Genomic DNA, 20,528 nt, shown 5'->3' on the forward strand with positions numbered 1-20,528 from the left:
ACACACACACACACACACACACACACACACACACACACACACACACACTCACACACACACACTTGACATTTCCCTCACAGCATGCCGTGTTAGATGACCTCGCGTCTCTGTGAGTGTGACGAAGAAGTTAGTGACCCAGTACGAATGGCCACTGCAGGGAGTGTACACACACACACACACACACACACACACACACAAACACACACTCTCTCTGTGGAGTCTTTAGCCATCTGGCTTCATGCTGAATGGTTGGACTCTACATGAGGTGTAGATGTTTCTCTGCTCTGGATCTCTAGAGCCGGTAAAGCTGTAATGATCTGAGCGAGGAGAGATCTCACTAACACACACAACGACCACCAGAGATTAACCCGTTCAGATTCAATCAGTTCCAGCTGCAGTTTCCAGGTTCAGTCCCAGTCAAACTCCATCTGAGCATCTGAGATGTGTTCGTTTTATAATCATCTCTGTGTTAATCGACATCATGTCAACAGATGCGGAGATTCACTTGCACTCGAAAATAAAGATTATAGTCGTTCTGCATCAAAGTTTCACATTCATTTCAATGTGTTGCTTTCAATTCATTTAACATTTATTTGTACAGCGCTTTTCACAATACAAGTCGTTTCAAAGCAGCTTTACAGAAACTGCATGAGTCCACGTTACAATTTACAGAGATCTGTTATCAGAGGGAACTAAGTTATGCATTTCAGAAATGTACATATACAAAATCACAATTAGTGAAAAATGTATTAATTTAAACACTAATTTAAGGCAGAAACAATGAGCTCATTTAAGTAATGAATACTTGTTTGTTAACAAATGATCATGACATTAAGAAAAATGAGTCTGAAACTTGCCTTTTCTCTGAAATTTGTGAGAGTGAAAATTGAAAATTTTTCTTTGTTTAATTTTTTTTTTATTCTAAAGCACAGTGCATTAATAGATCACTCCAATGGCTAATTGTTTATTATTGATTTGATTTTATCCAGTATGTTCAGAAAACGTCTGGATGCAGATCGGCGTGTTTTTGTGATATTTTAACATCCTTTCCTGACTAAACATTCGATTAACGGTGAATCATTAATTATCCATTTGCCTTTTTGCATAAAGCTCTAACCATTTTTAATTTAATTGATCAAAATACTGCAATAAATTCCATTAGCGGGCCTGAAGCCCGCGTGCGTCTGCCATTATCAGCTAATGACTTTTACACTGAAGAGCTGTTCAATTAAACTCTCCACGTTCACAGGCTCCGCTCGCCTTTAAAGAAGCCGATAACAGCCGCTCTCTTAATGCAGCGAACGCTGGGGAACTCATTCACATGATCATTATCAGATGTACTGAGGTACAAACAAATGTGTTTTCTTCTTGTTTCTGCAACTGGTGGAATTAAGAGTTAAATCGGCCACACTCACACTGGAAAGTTTTGGGAGCGATAACCAATATATGTGTATTTTAAGTGCCCTATTATGCAATTTTAAAGGCTCTTAATGTTGTTTTTGTGTCTCCAACAACATGTTCATATTCATCAAAGGTCGAAAACACTTTAATTCTCTCATAAATGCACATTTTCTCAGTGTCTGAAACGCTTCAGTCTCTCTAAGCTCCGCCTCTCTGAGAGCTGCTCTGCTGTGATTGGTCAGAAAGCAAACGCTCATTATCATATCTGAATCTCAGCTCTTGATCACAGTGATACGAACAGTAACGATGGCGTGGGTTTTACCGTATCAATCTCAGAAAACAGCGTCTTCTCGACACGAACAACACGAACCAAACTCTTCCAGTCTCAGATACACTACAGTGTTTGAGGGCGGAGCTACGAGACGCTGCTCGGCCAATCAACACCACAGGCTGGCATTATGCTAATTAGTTACATTGTTACGCAGGTTCAGCAGGAAGTGAGACTGAATTACTGACGACTCGTTTCAGTTCAGAATCGATTCTTTCTTCTTGGAAACAATATTTGTCATGTACTTCTAGTTCATATTGGAAGAACTGCAAAATTAATATTTAAACTGTTAAATGTTATTGAGTTCTGGTCAGATCAATGTTAATTCAATTCAGTTCATTAACAGTTTGAATAACAGTTCAGTTCAATAACATTGTAAAACATTATATGATCAGTAAGTCATGGCAATTCATGATTTTTACATTAATTTAACTCCTCAAAATAATTCATACGAGATTTACCTTAAAATCGGTTTAATATAATATTATTAAGGTGAAATGACGTGTACAGTATTATGCTTAAACGTTTTTAAGTTGAAATGGGTGGACATTTTTTTACAGTGTGTCAGTGTTGCTAAAATCCTCAAATATGAAATCAAATCAAATAAACAGCAGAAGAAAACAGAGTCATTATTGAACTCAAATGTTGTTCTCATCCAATAGAGTCGGTGCAGTGAAACTGATAATATTACTGATAATTAGTCTTCTAAACCCAACTAAGCAAGCCAATCAATGCGTGTTTGATCTGAGGAGAGTGAATTGCATTTGCATTTGATGTTTTTATTCAAAGTGACTTGCATTGCGTGCATTAAATATATATATTTGATCATTCATGCATTCCCTGGGAATCAAACCCATGACTTTGGTGTTTGCACCGGTTCGAGTTACGGGAAGGAGTTATGTTGCATGATGTGAAAATCGGTCCTGATGTGTGTGTGTGTGTGTGTGTGTGTCTGCATTGTAGAGCTGCGGGCCGGATGGAGTGTGTGTGTGTGTGTATGTGTGTGTGTCACTGGTGTCATGGGAAGTTAATTACACTCCTGCTCGTTCCTCTTCTCCTGTTTTCCTCATCAGACGTGTCTCGGGGCTTCAGGGGCCGGTGCGTTTGGGAAAGCTGGCTGGGAGTTGATTTGCCCCGGAGTTCCTGAAGCCGACTGTCGCTCCTCTGCTCCTGATGGCCATTTGATAAAGAAACGGATTAATGTCATTCTCTGGATGTGGGATTCACCGTTCTCCTGGTTAGAGGAGACGTTTAGACCGAGAAATGGAGAAAGAGACGAGCTGCTTAAGGCCGTTCCTTAAAGGAGTAATCCTGGTTATCTGAGGATTCTGTGACGCGTGCCTCGGAAAATCATTTCCACTTGTTTACAGGTTTACAGGTTTAAATGTGAAGCTTGTCAAGTCATTTATTTCTATAGAGCTCTATACAATACAGATTGTGTCAAAGCAGCTTCACAGAATGCAGGAAAAAATGGGATGATACGACAACATCAGTCATTGACTCATCACAATAACCAGTTTCAACTTCATTTTTAAAGTTATGCACGATTTAAAAATAGAATATTTAAGAAAAATTGTTGAAATGGCTTGTGCAGACCATCTAATATACTTAAAACTTGCAATGTTAAGTTGAATCAGGGGTGAACGTTTTTACAGTAAACGGGAAAATAACAGTGTTCATGTTGCAAAGTTCAGATCAATTCAGTTCAATGTTGATTCAGTTCAGATCAATAACAGTGAATCAGTTCAATAACAGTGAATCGGTTCAATAACAGTGAATCAGTTCAATAACAGTGAATCAGTTCAATAACAGTGAATCAGTTCAATAACAGTGAATCAGTTCAATAACAGTGAATCGGTTCAATAACAGTGAATCAGTTCAATAACAGTGAATCAGTTCAATAACACTAAATCAGTTCAATAACAGTGAATCAGTTCAATAACAGTGAATCAGTTCAGTAACAGTGAATCAGTTCAATAACAGTGAATCAGTTCAGTAACAGTGAATCAGTTCAATAACAGTGAATCAGTTCAGTAACAGTGAATCAGTTCAGTAACAGTGAGTCTTGCCACACGAGTGTGTGTGAGTGTGTGTGAACAGGTGTGGATGTATATATATGATAATTCGTGGAATATTGGTAAAGTGGTTAAACTTCTGAAGAAAACTGTAAGACGAATGATCCTGAAATCAAAGTGTCGTTCTAAAACACTCGCTGCTCTTCATTATATGATGTTATCATCAGTGTTATCAATTTACTGCTCTCACTGTTATCATCCCTCTCTATTATATATTCATACTTTCTCATTTTGTCTTTTTAACACAAATAGTATCATTACTCTCTCTGACTGTCTCTCTCTCTCCCCCACAGGCAGATGTGTGTGTGTGTGTGTGTGTGTGTGTGTGTGTGTGTGTGTGTGTGTGTGTGTGTGTGTGTGTGTGTGTGTGTGTGTGTGTGTGTGTGTGTGTGTGTGTGTGTGTGCATGAGTGATGAGGGTAATTTCACCCCAACAGCCAAACCATCATTTCACCACACACACACTCACACTCACTCACTCACACACACACACACACACACACACACACACACACACACACACACACACACACACGAGCTCATGAGCGACAGCAGAAACTGTGCACAATTACTGATGAACAATTATTCCATGTTTCTGCTTCTCATCTCAGCAAAACAATTTGCTTCTCATTTGGGTGTAAATCTGTTTTTAAATATGATAAACTCTTCAGTGAACATGAAGCTCACAGCAGGAGACACTGCAACAACTGTGTGTGTGTGTGTGTGTGTGTGTGTGCGCACTGCAACAACTGCCTCCACTTACTGTGTGTGTGTGTGTGCACTGCAACAACTGTGTGTGTGTGTGTGTGTGTGTGTGTGTGTGTGTGTGTGTGTGTGCACTGCAACAACTGTGTGTGTGTGTGTGTGTGTGTGTGTGTGTGTGTGTGTGTGTGTGTGTGTGTGTGTGTGTGTGTGTGTGTGTGTGTGTGTGTGTGTGTGTGTGTGTGTGTGTGTGAGAGAGAGAGTGAGAGAGTGCGTTTGATTTATATTACATTGTGGGAACCAAATGTCCCCACAAGGATAGTAAAACCTGAGATCACCTCCATTGTGGGGACCAGCCAGCGGTCCCCATGGGGGGAATGGGTTAATAAACATAATAAATTATATTTTTTTGAAAATGTAAAAATGCAGAAAGTTTTCTGTGATGGGTAGGTTTAGGGGTAGGGTTAGTGTAAGGGGACAGAATATACAGTTTGTACAGTATAAAAACCATTAAGTCTATGGAGAGTCCCCACAAAGATAGTGAACCAGACAAGTGTGTGTGTGTGTGTGTGTGTGTGTGTGTGTGTGTGTGTGTGTGTGTGTGTGTGTGTGTGTGTGTGTGTGTGTGTGTGTGTTAATGATGTCCAGCCTGGTAAAGATGATAGTCTGTGTTGTTGAGGATCAAATTTACACATAATTGTTCAACACTATGAAAATCGCTTGAGAATTAAATAAAAACAAAAAAACTCTATTTTAGCCAGTCAGTATAAAATATGTGATAAATCTAATAATTCAAGTCAATTTCTATTGTGTTAGGGGTCAATTTGACACATATGTTTTTATGTTCAATATTAACTGTACAGACACAAAATAAATAAATAAAAATGTTTCTCATGTTAGTTTTCAGCGCTTCCTTTGAGAACCAATTCTTTTTTGACTGTGAAACTCAACTAGATAAAGAAACTTAATTCTCCTCGGATGATTCAGAAGACGAGTCTTCAGTACCTGGTCAAATTAAAGTCTTAAATTTAATAAGTTTCCTTGTATTTCATATAGCGTTTGATCTGACTCTGCGCTGTTTTTCAAAGTGTTGATTTTTGGCAATTTACATACAAACCAATATGACACTCAATACAACAGTTGTAACAAAATTTGGGTAACACTTATTACATAGGTTACATGTACTTACCGTAGTAATAACAGTAAATTATGCATAATTACATGCAACTAACCCTCAACCAAATCCTAATCCTACACTAACCCTATAGTAAGTACATGTAGTTACTCAATATTACTCAGTACTTAAATATATAATTACACTGTAACACTGACACTTTAATAAAATAAAGTGTAACCAAAATTTGTACTGTCTTTCCAAAAGGCAAATATTCACAAATTTTCAAGAAGAAATATATAGTTTAACCAGTTTTTCAAGCAGTTGAAATTCTAATAGAGGTCAGACTGACTTCAACACAACAGGAGCGTTTCAAGAATGATTCAAGTTACGCTCGTCTTTTATTCTCTTTTATCTCTTTTATTATGCTCATCTTTTCTTCTCTATTGTGTCGTATATCCGAGTGAAACACTTCAGGAACAAGACCAAATGTGGGCGGGGCTTGATTGCTTGACATGGGGAATTGATTGGATGGTTGTGGTTTGCTATTGGTGGATCTCCTGTGAGTGACAGGTCGATGCTGCTCGCAGCTGATTGGCTGACAGACTGTTCCTGGTTCCGTCTGATTCCTTCATGTTCATTAATGAGGTTTTTCGAGGGCAATATCTGACTTTTGAACAATAATTCAAAGAAGCTCGTCTCAGTTTCTTTGGCTGCGTTCACAGATCAGATTCACTTTTTGGATGTGAACAGCAGAAATCACATTGAATCAGATTTTGACAATGCCATTTGAATATGAAGACAATTAAACATAAAAATATGTGAAAATGTGTAAAAGATGTAAATATTACAAAGAAAGGTGCATATATTGATTTATAATATAAAAGTCGGCATGAAACGGAAGTTTCCCTATTGTGTCGTATATCTGGAACAAGAACAAATGTGGGCGGGGCTTGATTGAGTCTGTGGGGAATTGATTGGATGGTTGTGGTTTGCTATTGGTGGATCTCATGTGATTGACAGGTTGCCCCGCCCACATCATCAGAGAAGAGATGCTGCAAGAGGAAGATATTCTGATTCAAGATTAACATGAATTTGCACAGATAAATAATTTATAATAAATATGGCACCAAGAAGGGTCCATTTTGATTTCATGGTGTCTTTAATTTTTACTGGAAGCGAGACACAAACACTCATTATGAGTCGTACGAAACACTGAATGGAAGTGTTTTTCCTGAGAAATCCTCCCCGTTCCTCTTGGGAATTGTGTGTTTCTCGTTCAGACAGTCCATTGGTTCAGGCTGAATGATCTGTCGTCTCTCATTCGCTCATCTGTCCTCCGGTGGGACCGGCCCGCAGAACCTCTGCTGTCTCTGCTGATCGAGCGCTTAAGTGACAGCACACACACACACACAGCTAACCGGAGAACTCACGGATCACTGACCCAGGGAAATACAGGGGGACGGGAAGAGGAAACCGTAATTATTGATCCTGAAACATCAGGGGTCTCATTTATAAACCTGTGTGTAGGATCCTCACCGAAAGCCCAAAACCTGCGCAAAATTCCCTTTATAAATCCCAGTTAGCGGAAGATTGTGTTCACATGCATCTCCTCCCAGAAACTACCACATATGGAGCTTACAACGCCTCATTTTACTATGCATATCCTCATCTGCATATCATATGCATATGCATATTCATTCACGTGATGCCATGTTTAACGGTACAAGACATTTGGAAAATATGAGATACAGATGTGCGTCACATTACATTACTAAAAATCATTTAGTAGCCTATTGTTTTTGAATAAATAAATCATATATTATAAGATGCATTTCAGAGAAAGCTTTTCTCAATCTTTTCCACTGGCCAAATATTTTTAATTGCTTTATATTTTTTATGGAAACAGATAGGCCTTGTTATGCATTATTGATCATTATTTGTGTGAAAATATGCTATTATCATGTATTAAGCAAACATTAAAACAATCACGAGGAGGGGAATTCCTGGAAACCCAGCAAGCAATTCTGCGCTTAAAAGACGTCTAATAGCCGTCCAAACTCAGCCCAGACGTCTAGCCTAAAACTAGGAACATTTGGGCTGTCAGTGAACATTTAATAGACGTCTAACAATAGCCCAAGAATAGACTCGTCATCAATTAGATAACAAAGAAATGGAATGAGTGAAGAAAAGAAACCAAACACTGTTGACTTTGCTTTCATGATGGAATATCAAACATCTCGCAAGTTATAGGATTAGTTCACCCCAAAATGAAAATTTCCTAATAATTTACTCACCCCAATGCCATCCAAGATATCCATGTCTTTCTTTCCTCAGTGGGAGAGAAATTATGTTTTTTGAGGAAAACATTTCTGGATTTTTCGTCTAACAATGGACTTCATTGGTCACCATCGTTTTTAAGTCCAAATCAATGCAGTTTCAAAAGTCTTTGAAGTGTTTAAACGGGCTGTACTCGCTCTGCTTTTGAATGTTTCATATTTTGGAGCGCGCTGTGCGTTTGAAAAGCAAAACGCACCAAACAATAGGCTTCATGTTTTTATATTGTAATCAATACATTTTTCTCTAGCATAGTTGTTACTGAAATCTTTTGGAAGATTTAATTTATTGTTATTATTATTTTATGCAGCACTGCGTAGCCTATGCCTACAAGGCACAACAAACCTGTTCATTATATAATGTCGGAAACGTGTGTGTGTGTGTGTATTCTGTGAATTTCAAAAAGAAATTTTAACCAGAAAAATCTCAAATCTATCACCAAAATCATGCATCCCTATAGTTTCTCTTGATATCAGTATGTTCAAATCAGTATGTATTTTTTTTTTTACAAGGCCCAGATGCCATTGAGTCCTGCTGACTTCAACATTCCCATGAGTCTCTGTACATGAACATGGTAAAGTGAAAATCAAACACATTGGAAATGAAAGGTATGTACAATGTTTTTAGGAATGGCACAAAGGTCTCTGTCTTTGGATCATTGTTTTCAATGTGCTTTTTTGTCATTTGTTGTGTATTTTTGGATTGTGTTGTGTTGTAAATAAATCCAAACAATTTAAAAGCCATTCTTTTTTAAATCTCCTCATTCTTTGTGCAAGGTTGCTCTGAATGACAGGGCCTGATCGCTCCTAATAGGGCAGTTAGGGGAGTGTCTTTGTCTTTCTCAGGTGTGAAAGCCATACATATTAATGATGTGTTTACGCCTCCCGCGTAAAGCTTTCTTACACAAAACACGTCTTACAAATTTTAAATCAATATATTGTCTTATCTGAATGAGCAGTCAGGGTGATTTTCACATAGTTTTGGAGCAAATATTCTAGGCTACGTGATACAATTTTCAAAAGTCTTGTGAAGAAATAATCAGTATGGGTTTCATGGCCTTATTTCAGTGACAATTTTTTTTTTTTGTATTTTCACAAACCACACATAAATGTCATTATCTCAAAACTACAAACTTTTACATACATGCTGCTGATATATTATTGTAGCAGAGTTTGTGCTGAATACAGTGTAATCAGACTTTAGCCATGAAAATGTCACAAGTAACAGAAATAAGCACAAATGTCAGAGCATGTCAGAACACCTCCAGGGCCAGAAAACAGCTCAGACCTCAGAGGGTTAAGACAAACCATGTGTAAGTTCATAAGTCGACAGCATTGCTGAGTATTTCCTCCTTAAAACTGCAGTGAACCAAAGACAGTCTCAAAAACACGCTTTGAAATCGCTGGTGTTTCTGACGTCACAAACTACCTTGTAACCAATCAGATCAACGTGTGATCGTCAACCAGTGGATCTCTGAGCTGAGTGAGTGGAGGCGGGGCTCATTTGCATATTCATAAAACCACGTATACTTAATGAGGCAAGGGTGTCGAGTTACATTCAAGATATTTTAAAGCATGAAGAATATTTTTTCAAGGAAAAAACGTTTGAATATGTAATTTTTGTGATTAAAGATGAGTTTAAGGGATACAATTATTGACTTTAATAAATGTTTAGGCTATTAAAATATTTACTTATTGTTAGTTCATGTTACTTAACAAATGAGAGTGTTGACAACCTATTTGATAGAGATTTGATCATTAACAGTAATATTAAGTTGCCTTAACAAACAACAGCTAATAATAGATAGCCTATAATAATAGGAGCCTATTATATTCTTTAACAGAATACTTGTTTGTTCTAATTATTTATTATTAATTAATTTAGCTGTTTATTGAACTGTGGCACAACTTGTTGATTGTTTATATCATCACAAAATGTAAACTATATTAATATTGCCCAGTGATATATTAAAAGTTTAATAATAGGCATATATTGCATATATATTGAACGTCCGATTGCAGCAAAAAAAAAATTAAAAAGCATATTTCAGTGTTTATGAGCGTTCTTGCATTGAAACTGTAAATTTTGGCGCTTGCAACGGCAAAGTCACGGGTTCAATTCCCAGAACTGATAAAAATGAACGCAATGCAAAATGCATTACTGTGACTGATTCAAAGAGCTTCACAGCAGAAGGAAAAACACAGACGGAAAAACATCAAGTTAAGCTCGTTTAAGATCACGGGTTAATTAAAAACGGATTAAATGAAAGGATAAAAAGGGACGTAAAGCATAGATGTTGCCAAATAACTCATGTGTGCACAGGTGATAAAAGTCCATTATACATTTCATTCCGTCCCAAGATTCCTCCTGTATGAAGACCATTAACATCACATTATGCAAATGGTAATAGCCGAATGCATGTCGAGGGCTAAAGGCCAATCGCAGCACATTTACTGACTTTCATCCGCCCTGTGAAGGATGTTTTCAATTAGATTCCAGATAATTTCATTCACACTTTCATTCACCTTCTGGAAATGCGTCTTTCGAAGCCCAAGTGGCTTCATGTTCCAGAACTGTGGTTTAATTGTCAGCGTTATTCCAGTTTCTGCTCCGGACGTCCTTTAAACGGATCAGCTAAAGGAGCTTTGGAGCTTTTTTAAAGATACAGGAACATCTTTAATGAGTGACGCTTTATATTAAAACATGGTGGAATATATACACACACACACTCACTCACTCACTCACACTCACACTCACACACACTCACACTCACACACACACACACACCACACACACACACACACACACACTCACTCACTCACACACACACACACACTCACTCACTCACTCACTCACTCACACTCACACTCACACACACTCACACTCACACTCACACTCACACACACACACACACACACACACACACACTCACTCACCACTCACACTCACACTAACACTCACTACTCACACACTCACACACTCTCACACACACTCACTCACTCACTCACTCACTCACTCACTCACTCACACACACACACACACACACACACACACACACACACATAGATTCACACGCAGGCTCTCTCACACACACACACTGAATTCTAAATTGTTCACAGTTGTTCACAAACTTTTTTAATGTATGTATATGTACATGTATGATGATTCACTGTAAAAACTATAAATGCTTTGGCAATTCATTGAAACAATTGTCATGCCAATTGTGAACTCCTACAGTACAGCAACCCAGAGCCCTCGACCACAGAGAGAGAGAGAGAGAGAGAGAGAGACTCATACAAGTTTTTCATTTAATTAGAATTTTTTTTTTCATTTTTATTCATCAGCAGATTGAACAGATTGAATAGCTAATCAACTTATTAAATATTCAAATAATTTTGATAAAATAAGCATGATCCATCAAGTTGGTAATTTCTATATAGATAAATATTTAGATCAGAAACTGAACTGAAGATTGAAGAGAACTGTGTCTGTACATCAGCGGAGGAGAGAGTGCCGTCTTCTCTCAGCAAAAGAAAGGTTTTCCCACCGTAAAAAGAAGTTTATTTAACAGTAATATTTAACGAGGTCACTGTTGCTTTAAGAAGGCTGATCCTCCCTCCCTCTCTCTCCCTCTCTCCTTCTCTCTCTCTCTCTCTCTTTTATCCCCCCCTCCAGCATTTACGAGGCAGCACGAGTGACGGCTGAGAAGCGGAGAGATTCAGCCCTGCCAGCACATGGGAGAACAGGAGAAACGGAAAAGGACAACGGAAGAGAGCAAGAAGCACTGGAGTGACCGAATCCGTGAGGTGGAAAGGACATCGGGAGAGACCGGAGAAAAGCTGGATCATTAACCGGATCGTCCCACAAGAAGTAAGTGCGCTATCCGAAAACCAAAACCTCTCTGTCACTTCATTTCCGGAAGTTCGAATCTATAGGAGAAAGTTGGATGCTGGGACAGGTGGGAAAATCCCGCCCTGTTCGCTGTGCAGAACATCCACAACTTTCTGTTCATTATCTCATGAATAAGTCATGATGTGTTTCAAGCGATTCCCCTGCAGGACTAATTGGAAAAGACTGGGAATCACATGTAATGTGAGCGTTTAGGATGAAGGAATGATTGTCCATCATCACTCCTGAGGTCATCGAGATGGAGCTGAGCGCCAGTCGGGATAACACTCAATCCGATCCGGGTCGGGATGCGAACGCCCAGATCAAGCAGGCTCACGCCGGCGGCTTTAAGAAGGTGTGTCGGATCGAGGAGGACAGTGTGTGTCCGTTCCCCGGGCTGGCGTCGGATGTGCTGGACATGAGAGTGAAGGAAGGCAGTAAAATCCGTAATCTCATGGGATTCGCCATGACACGCATGCAGGACGGTCAGACCGGACTGAGACAGGTCGTGTTCAGCGGGTCCGGTCGGGCCGTCACCAAGACCATCACGTGTGCCGAGATCATGAAGAGGAAGATCGCTGGTCTCCATCAGATCACCAAACTCCAGTATAAGGGCTTACGAGAGATCTGGGAGAGTCAGGAGGAAGGAGACTCGGAGATGACCATCCACCGGACGCTCCCGTCCATCAGAATCCTGCTCTCCAAAGACCCGCTGGACCCGCTGGAACCGGGATACCAGCCTCCGGCGCTCTGGGACCCGAGACACGCGGGAGAAGCTTCCCATGCGCCGGAGAAACGATCTCTGGACTCGACCGAGTCTCTGACGGAGCCGCTGGTGAAGAGAGTGTGTGTCTGAGACTCGTGTGTGTGTGTTAAACTCTCTCAGAACCAACACACTCTGATCAGATGGAGCCGCTGGTGAAGAGTGTGTGTCTCTAAGAGTCGTGTGTGTGTGTGTGTGTTAAACTCTCTAAGAACCAGAGAACGATTGTGAGACTTCATAACCAACACACACTCTTATAGATCAGACGGAGCTGCTGACCAAGAGTGTGTGTCTCTGAGAGTCGTGTGTGTGTTAAACCCTCTCAGAACCAGAGAACGACTGTGGACCTTCATAACCAACACACACTCTTATAGATCAAGCGTGTTTATTGGCATCGATGTAGAACCTTTAACATGCATGGAATCTGAAAGGTTCTACACACTAAGAAAAGTGTGTGTGTTTTTGAAGAACTGATCACTGAAATGTTCTTTGGAGAACCAAAAATGTTTTTTTCAGAGTGCAAATGAACGTCACAATCTTGAGTTTCACTCCTGGTTTTGAGCATGCAATATCGCTAATTTAATTTAAGTATGCATATGCATTGAAATATGGATAAAATATCTGGATAAAAGCGCCTGCCAAGTGCATAAATGTAATTTAAACGTATAACAGGTCAAATTTACGGCAGTCGGTTCATGCATATGATCTTCTGGTGTTACTGGTTTCCAAAGACCAAAGTGAAATGGAGAGGATTCCCGAGGCTTCATGATGGCTTGTGATGCTGTGTTGTTTTATTAGAGAGCCAGTAAAGACCTTGTTAAGATACCAGTGTATTTCTGTCTTCATTGTCTTATTTCTGTGTCTTTCTCACCTCAGCAAAATCAAACCCAGCAGAAGAGAGTGTGTCTCTGAGAGTTATGTGTGTATTCAACTCTCACTGACGGAACGACCACGACTATAAGACTTCATAACCAACACACTCTTAAAAACAAAGCGTGTTCATTGGCATCGATGTAGAAACTTTAACATGCATGTATTCTGAAGGTTCTTCACACTAAGAAAAGCGGTTCTTTTAAGAACTATTCTTTTGGGAACCACAATGGTTCTTCTAAGGCATTGCTTCAAAAACCCTTTTGAAATCTTCATTTTTAAGAGTGCATATGCACGTCACAATCTTGATTTATGAGTTTCACTGGTTTTGAGCATGCAATATCTCGAATTTAATTTAAGTATGCATATGCATTGAAAATGTGGATAAAATATTTGGCTAAAAGCGCCTGCCAAATGCATAAATGTAATTTAAACGTATAACAGGTCAAATTTAAGGCAGTCGGATCATGCATATGAACTTCTGGTGTTACTGGTTTCCCAAGACCAAATTCCCAGCTCAAATCCATGCAAACATCCCAGATGAGATGATTTCAGATGCTTCATAATGGCTTGTGATACTGCATTGTTTCATGCATATGAATAAAAGTACTGGTGTTACTGGTTTCCCAAGACCATCATTGTTGTGAAAAACCCTTTTGAAACCTTTATTTTTAAGAGTGCATATGCACGTCACAATCTTGAGTTTAATCCTGGTTTTGAGCATGCAATATCGATAATCTAATTTAAGTATGCATTTAAATATGGATAAAATATTTGGCTAAAAGCGCCTGCCAAATGCATAAATGTAAATTTAAACGTATAACAGGTCAAATTTAAGGCAGTCGGATCATGCATATGAACTACTGGTGTTACTGGTTTCCCAAGACCAAATTCCCAGCTCAAATCCATGCAAACATCCCAGATGAGATGATTTCAGAGGCTTCATGATGGCTTGTGATGCTGCGTTGTTTTATTAGAGAGCCAGTAAAGACCTTGTTAAGATACCAGTGTTTTTCTGTCTTCTTTGTATTATTTCTTTGTCTTTCTCACCTCAGCAAAATCAAATGAAACTCACCGTATCACGTGTATTTTCAACATCTTGTGCGAGTTTATGTGTAAATAAAGCGTTCTGTCCTCGTGTTTTCTCTGTCCTTTCCACCGCACAGAAAGTGCCGGCGTGTGCAACTCTCCTCAAGCGCGTTCATCCGGACAAAGCGTTCCGTTCCGATAGAGTCGCGATCCTGATAAATGTCTTTTGAGGGGATTTGTTTGAGGGACGGTTGATTTAATGACTTTCTCTCTGATAAACCATAAACCTGCAGACAGAACTAACCGGCTTCTTTTACTCGATTACATAATGTCAGCATCATAATGCTCGATTGCATCTCTGAACGGGAGATAAATCATCTTCTGGAAAAGCAAACATCGAGTCTACACTGGCAGAATGTTTATTCTGTTTCCCTTTGGAGAAAAAAAAAAAGCAATTTCCATCTTAAGAAGTAGAAACCCCGTTTCTTGACAGGCTGAACATCTTTCAGAGGTTTGTGGTCTAAAAATGCGAATATTATTTTTTTCCAAGTCGACATGAAATCAAATCTTTGAATCTTTTATTAAAATGAAGCGTGTGCATTTATGTCAGTCTGGGTCTCGTTGTGTGTGTTTTCTGTCCAGAACTTCTCAGAACGTTCTCTCAACGTTATGAACAAACAATGTTAATAGAACATTAGTTCAAAGTTATGTAGTTCAAAGTAACATTTAGTTCAGAGAACGTTCAGACTGTTCTGGTGATGTTTGCATTATGATAAAATGGAATGTTCCAGTAACGTTTGTGTAATCAAGAATAAACGGTTAAAGCGCTTAAAAACGCAGGCCTACATTTCTCACATTCAGAAATAATGTTTTCAACTTAATGGGAATGTCAGAAATAAGTTTTTAGTGTGTGTGTGTGTGTGTGTGTGTGTGTGTGTGTGTGTGTGTGTGTGTGTGTGTGTGTGTGTGTGTGTGTGTGTGTTCTTCCTCAGTGTTTTCCAGCAAAAATATCTAAACATTCTTAAATCAAGATACATTTACTGGAGAAGTGAAATGACTGAAGATATTTAGTCTTGTCCTGAGTTTATGTTTAAAGGTCCCATTGCATGGATTATTTTAGAATGTTTCCTGGGGTGCCCTTATAATGTTAGTATGTTTTTTAGATCAAAAGTTGTTATAATTTAGAAATAAAAGGCATATTTCCAAGCCTGATTTTAGCCTCTGATTTGAACGCTCTGTTTGAAGGGGCGTGTCTGTGTGAGACTTCAGTGTAAACACCCACTGCTGTGATTGGCTGTGAGACTTCAGTGTAAACGCCCACTGCTGTGATTGGCTGACATGCTTGCATATGAAATATCTAGCATTACATGTGGAACTCTCTCAAAAACTTTTACTATTACAGCTATTATACGTCTTTACTATTACAGCTATCGGGATTAACTAATCGTGAGAAGTTTTTTAAGTATTTAGATCTATTCCCATCACATAAAAGGTTGCAGTGATGAGCATTGAGCAGATGACAGCCTGTTGATCACGTGAATGAAGATCTTATCATTGCAACGCAGTTTCTGCACTCTCACTAATGATTTCACCAATGCAAACATGAGGTAAGTACAGTAAGAGCTTCGTTGTGCAGTGTAACAGCGTCATTGATTTCATAACGAGTTTTGGCAAGTGTCCAGATAAACTCGCGCTGTGTGATTGACAGCTTGGGCGATTGGAAAGGGATTGTTCTTTGATCGCTTTCTGTATATTAATCACAGTTTAAGTAAGATTATTTTCATCCTACTAAGAGAAACGACGTGAAGTTGATCGTTTAGTCACTGGCTTGATTTACTGATGCATAAACAGCATTGAACGACTTTGAGAGAAAGATTATCTGTCTGAACTTGAACAATTACACATCAGAAAAGCACATAAACCACTGGTTCTTCAGAGGCTCGGATGAAGGAACTAAAAACATACTTTTGTGTTCATTTGTACATCCAAACAATGAGCAACTGCCATGATTCGCTCTTTTGCAAGTCATGATGTCTCTCGAGGAAAAACCAATATCGCTCTCACGCTGCTCAATTTCTCGTGGGCGGGCCAGAAGAGAAAGGGGAGGTGACCTTTCCCCTTATGATGACATAAGGGGAAGATTCTAGTTTCGCCCGTCTGAGCTTTCATTTTCACAAAAATACCCAGGGCTTGGTTTACACCCATCAAAACATCTAGCCACTGGGGGAACATAGGCAGGCTAGGGAAACTCATATTAAAGGGAAACTCCACTTTTTTTGGAAATAGGCTCTTTTACAGCTCCCCCAGAGTTAAACAGTTGAGTTTTACCGTTTTCGAATCCATTCAGCCGATCTCCGGGTCTGGCGGTACCACTTTTAGCATAGCTTAGCATAGATCATCGAATCGGACAGGACCATTAGCATCTCTCTCAAAAAAATGACCAAAGAGTTTCGATATTTTTCCTATTTAAAACTTGACTCTTCTGTAGTTACATTGTGTACTAAGACCGACGGAAAATGTAAAGTTGCGATTTTCTAGGCTGATATGGCTAGGAACTATACTCTCATTCCTGCGTAATAATCAAGAAACTTTGCTGCCGTACCATGAGTCCAGCAGGCGTAATGATATGACGCAGCGCCTGAAAATAGTCCCCAGCTCGGTAACTTCCAACGTGACCGGGACTAAGTTTGTCTAACCTATTAGACCTATTTTCAGGCGCTGCGTCATATCATTACGCCTGCTGCACTCATGGTACGGCAGCAAAGTTTCTTGATGGTAATGATAAGCTAATGGTCCTGTCCGATTCAATGATCTATGGTACCGCCAGACCCGGAGATCGGCTGAATGGATTCGAAAACGGTAAAACTCAGCTGTTTAACTCTGGGGGAGCTGTAAAATGAGCCTATTTCCAAAAAAAGTGGAGTATCCCTTTAAGGTTAAAAAACCTCATAAAGTGAAATTTTCATGCAATGGGACCTTTAAAATATATTCAGAATCCGAACCAAATGTAATTATTTAGGAATTGGCCTTTGAAAAACAAACCAATCATTGATGCCCAACACTCTTCGCTCTTGCAACTCAATGAAGAAAGAGATTTTGAAGCCGATGTTTGGGTTTGTGTGAGTGAAACTAACAGATATTTTATTTTTGCATGAACCTTTCCTCTAAAACGCTTTAGTTTGTGTCAGTGTTCAGTGGTTTTCCCGAGTTCTCCGTGATTGGCACGTCATTATCCTGTTTTTCCAGCTGACTGAATGATGATCACGGGTGACTTTAGCTACAGCTCGACGTGAACTGAAGAAACTCTGGAGGTTCACAGACGGAGGCCGTTATCAGAGAGAGTCTTATCTCACACACACACACACACACACATACACACACACTGCATAGTAAACACTACATCGACCGGAAGCCTCGCGGGAATGCAGATGTGATAAAAGAGGGTCAATCCCTGACCTCAATCACACGGTTGCTGTTTAAACAGGTTACGGTTACACTTTATAACACTGTTCCTTCATTAATGAGTAACTACACAGGAACTAACGAGTAACGCACTATTAACACTCTAGTAACTACTGTTAACTAACAACAAACTCTGATTAATGAATTAGTGAGTAATATCGCTCAGGTGAATGTGGAAGTTCACTATTAGATAATCAATAACTACTGTTTTTCATTCCTCCCAGATATACAGGTTCATAATTAATATTAATAATTTATAATGTATAATATAAGGTAATGGTAACCCATTAGTAATGAATCAAGTGTTAGCACATCCTTCTATTAGTAATTTGGATCAGTATTCTAAAGTGAACTTAACTTTTTAGTAACTTTCTAAAGTGTTACCAAATTATTATTCAAAATCTTACAAAAATCTTAGTAACACTTGAGTCATTACTAGTTGTAACTACTATACTCACTGAGAACTACTATATACAGGTTCATAATTAACATGAATAGTGCATCATTTATAATAAAAGGTACGGTAACACATTAGTAATGACTCAAGTGTTTCCAAATCCATCGGAAGGAATTATTATTCAAAATCTTACAAAAATCACAAAAGTGCACAATGACTTTAGTCAAAGGTAGTTATCATGTTTTTCTCTTTAGAAAACTGATCCAAATTATTAATAGTTCCTTATACATTATGAATTATGAATATTAATTATGAACCTGTACATCTGGGAGGAATGAAAAAACTGTAGTTATTGATTATCTAATAGTGAACTTCCACATTCACCTGAGCGATATTACTTACTAATTCATTAATCAGAGTTTGTTGTTAGTTAATAGTAGTTACTAGAGTGTTAATAGTGCGTTACTCATTAGTTCTTGTGTAGTTACTCATTAATGAAGGAACAGTGTTATAAAGTGTAACCTGGGTCACAATGCTTATTTAAAAAGCACAAACACACTGTGAATATTTACATTTACACTGATTTGGCTAAAGTGTCTTATATTGGCATTGGCTTTACTGTTTTTTTCAACACTTTCACACATTTTCAAAACTTTGCCTCTTTTTTTCCCAAACTTTACACACAAATCTAAGAATTGCACACACAAAATCCAAAATACCTCACATCTCTTATTAAGCACTGCATTCAAAATATCACAAACACATCTCAGAAGCAAACATTTGTCTTAAGTTGTAAACACCTTTGCCATAACATTATATTTTTGGATCATATACACAGTTATTCAAAAACCAAAAGCTCTTCTTTCATGAGCTCATATGTACAATTCTGTAAAAGATTGAAAATAATTGGCACAGAGATGTTGAAAAGTTCACTGTAAACATGAAAGCAAGATTGAAATCAAACTATACATTTTTTTACTGTAAGTGTTTGTGTTTGTGAATACAGTATTACACAGTCCGAAAAACCTTTAACTCGACCTTTGGCCTTTTATAGGCCTATTCTAAAGCCATGATTGATTGGTGTTTAGTAAAGCGATGAGTGTTTGCACATGTGAGGAGTGTGTGTGAGTGTGTGTGAGAAGTGTGTGTGAGGCTCTGATGAATTACTGTGGTGTTTTGACAGGTTGTGTTTGAAAAAGGAAATCAAGAGACTTCCTGGATTTGTGTGTGTGTTACAGAGAACTGTGTGTTGTGGTTTGCAAAAACATTTTTTTATGAAATTGAAAACTGAGTCGAAGACCGAGAATTAGTGTTTGGTTTTGCAGATTTGGTTTGAGGTTCTGGTGTTTGAGTGCCAAGTTTTTCAGGATTTTGTGTGTAAGCAGTTGAAAAAAACTGTAATCATTCATGCATTCCCTGGGAACTGAACACATGACCTCAGTGTTTCTAGAGCCATTCTCTACCGTTTACAGTAAGTGGATCGACGTACAAAACAATCATATATTATAATCATTAAGCTGTAATCACTGCCTAACATGTTCATTGTGTCTGCTTCGCTGAGTACATGAATTAACTTAATAACATGTTATAATACAGCTTTATATCACTGACATATGGACATCACTTTAACTGAACACTTCCTAATTGGAACATTGAAACATTTTCTGTAAAGCTGCTTTGAAACGATATGATTTGTGAAAAGCGCTATACAAATAAACTTGAGATGGACTGGATTTAAGTGAGAATTATCCCCTGGGAAAAAAATATATTTAAAATGAAAGGAATAGTTCAACCCCAGAATTGACATTTCTGTCATTAATTACTATTACCATTATATTAATTCCCTCACCTTCATCATGATCATTGATGCCCCACGAGGTGAGATCTTGCATGGTGCCCCAGACCGAGGGAGATTGACCGTCATCTTGAACTTCTTCCATTTTCTAATAATTGCGCCAACAGTTGTTGCCGTCTCACCAAGCTGCTTGCCTATTGTCCTGTAGCTCATCCCAGCCTTGTGCAGGTCTACAATTTTATCCCTGATGTCCTTACACAGCTCTCTGGTCTTGGCTATTGTGGAGAGGTTGGAGTCTGTTTGATTGAGTGTGTGGACAGGTGTCTTTTATACAGGTAACGAGTTCAAACAGGTGCAGTTAATACAGG

At 38.7% G+C, this 20,528-nt stretch overlaps 2 protein-coding genes across 4 annotated transcripts in view; one reads left to right on the forward strand and one right to left on the reverse strand.

The window, feature by feature from the left end:
• LOC309507925 (uncharacterized protein) overlaps positions 1-20,528 on the reverse strand; it is a 267,629-nt gene that overhangs the window by 189,891 nt on the left and 57,210 nt on the right. The gene's annotated exons all lie outside the window — the stretch shown is intronic.
• The window catches only part of rpp25b (ribonuclease P/MRP subunit p25, b), a 96,848-nt gene continuing 84,867 nt past the window's right edge, over positions 8,548-20,528 (forward strand). Inside the window, exons 1-3 of one of the 3 annotated variants that reach the window (XR_014209299.1) lie at positions 8,548-8,564; positions 11,632-13,038; positions 13,652-13,673. Coding sequence is in view for 1 of the 3 variants with exons in the window: in XM_082182404.1 (XP_082038530.1) it covers positions 12,104-12,700 (597 nt within the window). In the remaining 2 variants the exon portion in view is untranslated. Of the gene's footprint in view, positions 8,565-11,631; positions 13,431-13,651; positions 13,674-20,528 lie in introns of those variants that run through there. The other 2 variants (XR_014209298.1, XM_082182404.1) reach the window with 2 other exon arrangements.

This window comes from Leuciscus leuciscus (genome assembly GCF_965113295.1).
Source record: "Leuciscus leuciscus genome assembly, chromosome: 10".
In the NCBI taxonomy this organism is placed as follows: domain Eukaryota; kingdom Metazoa; phylum Chordata; class Actinopteri; order Cypriniformes; family Leuciscidae; genus Leuciscus; species Leuciscus leuciscus.